Source organism: Lygodium microphyllum, chromosome 7, assembly GCF_053477565.2.
Source record: "Lygodium microphyllum isolate KBCC chromosome 7, Lygodium_microphyllum_v1.1.10, whole genome shotgun sequence".
Classification (NCBI taxonomy): Eukaryota; Viridiplantae; Streptophyta; class Polypodiopsida; order Schizaeales; family Lygodiaceae; genus Lygodium; species Lygodium microphyllum.
Genome location: NC_141141.1, coordinates 4,689,275 through 4,696,591, shown reverse-complemented (window position 1 = coordinate 4,696,591; position 7,317 = coordinate 4,689,275). Strand labels below are relative to the sequence as shown.

The window sequence follows — 7,317 nt, the reverse complement described above, 5'->3', positions numbered from 1 at the left end:
GGAAGCAAGGTGCTACTTGTTTATATTGCTTACTTGTGTAGCTACATGGACCTACTTCACTTGTTGAAAGTACTAATATAATAAAAAACATTGTTGACAACTGTGTAGAGTATGGCACGTGAAAAGTCAAAAGCTAGATATGATTGAGTAGCTAAACCTAACATATGAAAACATGGGTAGTGATTCTTTGTGCAATGATGCAAAAGTTGGGATGTAGGCTTGTTATATTTGGGGGGTTTAGCCACACAAATGATAGGATGGCCCTCTTAGTCACACCACTACAACAACAACTCATGAATGTTGTAATGTTATTAGGGGCAGAGTGCAAGGGTGAAGGCTCCAAAAATGATTTGTTGCTTACTAGATTGCCAGGTAACAAAACAAGGCTCATAAAGCAAGACAAACCCCACCCTTGGACCAATATCATACTTGGAACAATGTAATTACATCGCCAGGAGAAACATCAAGTTGCCATGGCGTAGTTGTAAAACACTATTCTAGATATAATGGGCCCCTTGCTAGTCACCCAAAAATGTAGGCCTTCCGAAACTATAAAGATATTACCCTAGAGAGATTGAGGGTGTTGAGGAAAAGATATAGTTGACAAACAATGACCATCTTGGATTTTGCCCTAACAATGACAACTTACAAGTCACAACCTTGGTCGAGTGAGTCTGATGATCATGTCCATATAGCCATTGCATACAAGGGTGGTTAGGATGGACTTTGTGCCATCTCACTAACTTTTTTGGCATGAAATGAAATGAGAAATCACCAAGTAGGTGGCGGTACAAAGTTGCCGTGTGACAAGGCGCTAGAAGGTCCAGGAGGTAGGTACCAAAAAGCTTGAAAGCTGCACCAATCAAAGCCGGCTAGCTCTCTCTCCCTCTTTACCTCCGCCAACCCAGCTTTGAAAAACCCTCACCCTCCTCTCACTCGCTCGCTTTTTCTCACACACACACACACACACACACGCACGCTCTCTCTCTCTCTCTCTCTCTCTCTCTCTCAGAACTAACTACATGACGCCTGCCGACATCAGTTCCTCTTCTTCTCTCTCTCTCTGTCTCTGTTGTGCATGCAACCTCATTTTTACAGCTTCTCGTAACTTCGTCATATCCGAAGAGACGGTCGCGCCTGAAATTTCCCTCCATCGAAGGATTACTCACACCTGAGCTTCTCTTCATCAGGAAAGTAAACCTGTCATCCAGTTTGCCGTGCACAGGGACAGAAATGCCCTGCGCTGTGAACGTGAAGTGCTTTCTGGTCTGCACTGTGAACGAAAAGTCCTTTCAGGTCTGAGCAGTGAAAGGAAGGCTTATCTTCTTTCAGGTTCTCGGCTTGTACTTCTGCCACAACCTCCTTGCTATCTTCGAAGTTATGTCCAGTTTGCCGTGCAGAGAGAGAGAGAAATGCCTTGCGCTGTGAACGTGAAGTGCTTTCTGGTCTGCACTGTGAACGAAAGTCCTTTCAGGTCTGAGCTGTGAAAGGAAGGCTCTTCTTCTTTCAGGTCCTTGGCTTGAACTTCTGCCACAACCTGCTTGCTTTCTTCGAAGTTATCTCCATCATTAAGCAGTAAGTCACCTCCCTTCATTCCGTTTTTAAAAGGCTTTCACGATAGCTGAAATTTTAGCTGCTTGAAAAGATAACTAAGAAGTGAGTCACCTCCATTCCATTCATGTCCTTTTTGAAAGGCCTTCATCATTTCTGAAATTGCAGCTGCTTTCTTTTCAAGCAGCTCCCTACGGTGTTAAAAAAAAAAAAAACAAGGTGCCAGGTTCATCATTGTTTTGTTCAACCAATGCTTTTCTCAGAGGATCGGTCCTCTCTGTCATAGTTCTGACCGTAGCAGCTAATTTTGCCAGAGATCAAAACTGCCAGAGCTAAGGATTATTCTCATTTGCATCCATGGAACTGCCTTATGCAAATGGCCACATCCATGGACATAGTGTCCTTGTCCCTTCCAAAAGAATCGCACAATCAGCGGAAGAGCGCTTGGCAGAGCTGAGACAGCTTATTGGCAAGCCTGATGGAGATCCTTTGCGCATTGTGGGAGTGGGAGCAGGTGCATGGGGTAGTGTTTTTGTAGCCATGCTTCAAGATGCCTATGGACACCTGAGAGACAAGATACAGATTCGAATCTGGCGTAGGGCTGGGAAAGCAGTGGACAGGGCCTCAGCTGAGCATCTGTTTGAAATTATTAATGGCAGAGAAGATGTGCTGAGGCGTCTTATCCGCAAATGTGCCTACCTTAAATATGTAGAGGGACGGCTTGGAGACCGCATCTTGTATGCTGACGAGATTTTACGCGATGGCTTTTGTATTAACATGCTAGAAACTCCGCTTTGTCCGCTTAAGGTTGTCACCAACTTACAAGAAGCTGTCTGGGATGCAGATATTGTTATAAATGGCCTTCCATCAACAGAAACCCGACCTGTGTTTGAAGAAATTGGTCGTTACTGGAGAGAACGCAGGACGATGCCTGTGATTATCTCTTTAGCTAAAGGTGTGGAAGCTGCCTTATCACCTGAGCCTCATATTGTTACACCTACACAAATGATTCAGGAAGCCAGTAAGTATTCTCGGTCCTCCCTTTGTTTTCTTGTTTATTCATATGTACATGGCTTCAGACTATCATGGACTTATATTTAATTTAATATAAAAATGCCAACCGGAAGTTATTTTTTTCCCCTTATAATCAAGAAGCAAAGAAATTTCCTGTTCCAGGTGTTTGTGATGCTGCAATTAGTCAGTGGCTTGTCTTGTACAGATTTTTCTGATCTTCAGTTCTGTGAGAAATCATTCTCATCAGTTTTCTTAACATTCTGGCCTAATTCATACCTTTCTGGTTGTGACGTCAAGTTAACCAGGTTAAATTTGCGCATTTAGTTGTTATAAAACTCTAAACGATTTGATTTTGCGGTGAACAGTAAATGTTCCAATCGAAAATATTCTTTATTTGGGAGGTCCAAATATTGCTGCTGAAATTTACAATTTGGAGTACGCTAATGCACGGATATGCGGATCTGAACGTTGGGGAAAGCCATTGGCAAAATTCTTACGTCAGCCACATTTTATGGTTTGGGACAATCCAGATTTGGTGACACATGAGGTCATGGGTGGACTCAAGAATGTGTATGCTATAGGAGCTGGTGAGTGCATTGCCTGGGCTTCTGATCTCTACTGTCCATCTTCTATATTTTATTTGATTTTGAAGTCTTCTTCCACAGCGTTACTGTCCATGTATGAATTGTAATGACTTGATGATGTCACCAAAATGTTCGAGGCATGTACGCTAGCTGGTAAATGTAAAGCCGGGGAGGGAGGGGGGCAGCAGAATAATGTCGTTCGTTTTGGGGACTTTTACAGGTTTAGAGAGTATTTCAGAATAGTCTGGATTGGGTATTCAGTACAAAATTCGTATATTTTTCTAACAGAGCATAATTCTGGTTATTCTACCCGAGGCAGGGTTAGATATGAACGAGTTTAATAAAACACCAGGCAAGTAGAGGGACAAAACCGAGTCTAACTTTCTATGCTTTCGGAAGCAGAGCAAGTTTAGGGAAAGTGATTAATCATTAAATTGATGAATAATGTAGCAAATTATATAAGCAGTTAAAGGTGAAACAAAGCTGTTCTCCTGGCGCCATCAGCTGGTCTGACAGTTATGGTGATTTGCAGGTATGGTTGCTGCACTCACGAATGAGAGTGCCACTAGTAAATCTGTCTACTTTGCTCACTGCACATCAGAAATGATCTTCATTACACATTTGCTAACAGAGGAGCCCGAGAGATTGGCTGGCCCACTCTTAGCCGATACATACGTCACATTGCTTAAGGGAAGAAATGCCTGGTATGGCCAGAAGGTGGCACAAGGAGAGCTCAGGCCAGACATGGGAGATAGTATTCAAGGAAAGGGAATGATACAGGTACAATTGCAAGAAATTTCATTGGTCATTGTTCATTTTTACTGAGGTCTTACACTAGGGCCAGTCTCCTGCTGAGCATCATATTAGCGTAGTAAGGTGTCTTTTTGGATAGCTGGCCTGACTTTCAGTTTAAAGAAATAGTTGTTTCCTGCTAGCTAGTGTTTCCACTCACGTTAAATTGTTACTTCCACAATATCATGTGATGTATGCAGTTGGTCACCTATCAGAGCAGTAAACTTTACTATCAAAGCCTGTGTTTGCCATTCACAGAATATGAATCACCAAGCGCACCTTGACCAGGGTATGGTATACTTGATCTCAAGTTCTGTTCTTTTTGTAGGGTGTATCAGCTGTTGAAGCATTCTATGAGCTCCTTCGACAACCAAGTTTGAGTGTTATGCATCCTGAGGTCAACAGATTAGTTGTACCTGTTGAGCTTTGTCCCATCTTGCAAACCTTACATAAAATTCTTATAAAGAGGTAAGTTGGAATAAATTTGTATCTTCTGCAGTAGTGCTCTCAATGTTCTTATTGACACTTAATGGTATGTTTCAAGATGGACCTTATTTATGCAAGGGTGAATGGTAGTGTTCATTTAAATTTCTAGATGTGCAAGATGGGTTGCTCCTTCAAGAACAAGTTTCCGTTTCAACAGCATAGCAATCTGCTTCAACTTCTTTGTGTCATATTCAGTTGGGACTTTGAGTTGATTTTCTTCTTAAAATGAATTGGAACAAAAATGGAGTGGTTTTAAAATACTGTAACATTATATTTAGGAACACAACAGCGGGGACTTGACGATTAAGGAATCATGGAAGCTTTTTGGTTTCACTTCAAGGTGCCTGGTTGTTGTCTCAAACATGTTGGTTGTTGTTTCTGATATCACTTTGAATAACCAGCTGGGTATTCAAAGTAAAGAGGAGTGATCCAGCCGGGAATGTCAGTATATTCATTGCACTCCTTCCCCATCTGTTGCTTGAAGTCCATAAAATCTTTGGCACTTGGATCATAATAAGACTGAAGAACCTAGTCCATATTCCAACAGTATGAATCCACCCGTCCCTTCCCCTCTTCTTTTGAGGGCACAGCAGCAGCACAAGCAACCATCCTACGGCGTCCTGTAAATTTTGAGGTCAGTTGCAGGTACATCATATTAAGAAGATAGTCCATACTGGCTATGAATATACCCATCCCTTGTCCCTTCCTCTTTTGAGGGTACAACAGTCCTACACAGTCCTGCAAATGAGGCCCAGTGGCAGGTGCAAGAAGGTTGCTGCACCAGGGCCTGCTGATGGTTGGCATTTGCAACGACATGAGGGGGCTCATAGGTTTGCCAAGTTAGTCATGACTATGCAAGAGAATGTAACATTGCAATTCAGAGCAATGGTAATTTTTCCCAGAGACTTTAGAGCTCAGAGGGCCCATGGTTTTTAGCAAGATGATCAGGCCACAGGCTTCATTGAACATGTCGCTCAGCCTTGGCGTCAGGAGGAGGTTCTAAAGTAGAAAGCCTAGTGGTTCAAGTACCATGCCTTGCAAGGTGTGTCACATGTCGCTCAGCCTTGGTGTCAGTAGGAGGTTCTCTAAAGTAGAAAGCCTAGTGGTTCAAGAGCCATGCCTCGCAAAGAGTATCTTGGTGAGCAATTTGTATTGAACTTTGTTTATTGAAAATACATACTATCATCACATGCCACCTATGAAATACGTGATCTGTGCCACCCCCAAGACAATGTGAGATTTGTCACCTTCCATGAGCATGAAATGTGGGAACCCTGACCATGCACCAAGAGTTGACAAACATAGATTGACTGGTGAATTTGCATATGCTACACCCGTCAACAGGTATGTGCAACAATCACGGGAGATGTGAGCACAAGAAAAGCACAATCTGGAGCCAGAAAATTTAAAACGCAACCCAGTATTTTCGAGTTTTGGGATACTTTATTTTGTATGCACAAATTTGTAGTAAAGTTAAGTTTTAACAATCTGTTTCTTTATTGGATTGTCCTTTAGTGAAGTAGCTTTAGAATGGCTGTCCATATACAATATGCCCAACTGTGAGGTTGTACGGTTGTGCAGTAGACTGATAAATGAACGTCCATATACAAGACTTCCAACTGTAGGGTAAGCCATGGGAATCTTCAACTGTAGGGTAAGTCCTGGGAATCTTCCATCAAATTTGTTTAGTAGACGGATAAACATGATGCTTCAGGGAGTGAGGATATAATAGGAACGTTCACAAGAGAAAGTAGGAAAGTAATACTCAAAGTTGACTTGAATGGAAAACCTAGGAGGCCAAATTATATGTTCAAACAGCGATCCTACTATTGAAACTACTTGCTGCGTAAAACGTGCTGAAAGTACTTTTTCAAATTAAATTGAACGAGATGATTTTACTTAATTGTTATCCAATGTGGGTATTCACTTTGTAAGAACAATGCCCTCGTCAATGTCTGTGAAGGTGTAAGTGTCCCGATTTACTTGTGCAAAGATAGGCTCATATCCAGAGGTGTTATTAGTTTATTGATAGCACAGTTGTGCACGTTTGCACATGTATTTGTGCTGAGGTGGTTTTTAATCTTAGTGGGGTTTCATTTTGCAGGGAGTCCTCTGCAGAAGCCATATTGGAAGCGTTGAGAGATGAAAATATGTATGATCCAAGGAGGCGCATAGAAATTGTTCAAGACAAGGGTTTCTACTTGCCGCAGCTTCTTGGAAGTCCGAGGGTATCTCAAGCAAATTGAGGGTTGTCGGGTGAAGGTCGACTAGATTTCCTCTTTCTCATGTGACTGATTGCAAGTGTTTACAGATGCCTCCTGCTGGAGCCGCTTTGTGTACAGGAGTGCTGCAACCAATATCTGAGAAGCAGCAGGTGGTGGTCTTCGGGTACACACTTGCATTTCATACTAGAAATATGATCTATTAGAAAGCCTTTCACCTGAGCTCCGGTTAAGCTTGGGTTTGGCTGGAGGTTGAAACACAGTTTAAATGAGCACTAGGCTGCATGTGAGCACGGTCGTCCTCCTATCGAGCTGAAGTGCCCTCACGTGTCATCTCTTGTGATGATTCGCATAATTGCCCATGTTAATATGAATGGATTGACAAAGTCGGTTTCCTCTCTTTCATCGTCATAGCCACAAACGGAAAAATGCCATTCGGTAGGCATGACTTTGTGGTCGTGTCCAAATCAAACTCAGCTGAGACCAAAAAGGTCACACAAGATTAATCTCTGTTTTCACTTAAACAAGTTCTACTATTGATAAAGACATTCTTCAATGCGTCCGATTTAGTCATCCCATTATGAGCTCTTTGGGACCTGTCAGGAATCATGTCAGAATCATGCAAGGCTTTTTTGTGACAAAATGAAACAGTGCATTTCGAAACTCTA

General features: G+C 42.3%; 1 protein-coding gene across 3 annotated transcripts; it reads left to right on the top strand.

The window, feature by feature from the left end:
* Positions 1-946: 946 nt before the first annotated feature.
* On the top strand, positions 947-7,035 carry LOC148033137 (putative glycerol-3-phosphate dehydrogenase [NAD(+)] 1, cytosolic). Of its 3 annotated transcripts, none has more exons than XM_087680873.1 (6): positions 947-1,575; positions 1,866-2,572; positions 2,931-3,152; positions 3,682-3,929; positions 4,270-4,409; positions 6,532-7,035. In XM_087680873.1, exons 2-6 carry the CDS (start codon positions 1,909-1,911, stop codon positions 6,671-6,673), a joined length of 1,416 nt encoding a protein of 471 aa, XP_087536999.1. In that variant the 5' UTR covers positions 947-1,575; positions 1,866-1,908; the 3' UTR covers positions 6,674-7,035. The 3 variants fall into 3 exon arrangements, with proteins under 3 accessions (XP_087536999.1, XP_087537001.1, XP_087537000.1); XM_087680875.1 differs by having other exon boundaries at positions 1,739-2,572; XM_087680874.1 differs by having other exon boundaries at positions 1,720-2,572.
* Positions 7,036-7,317: the final 282 nt, after the last annotated feature.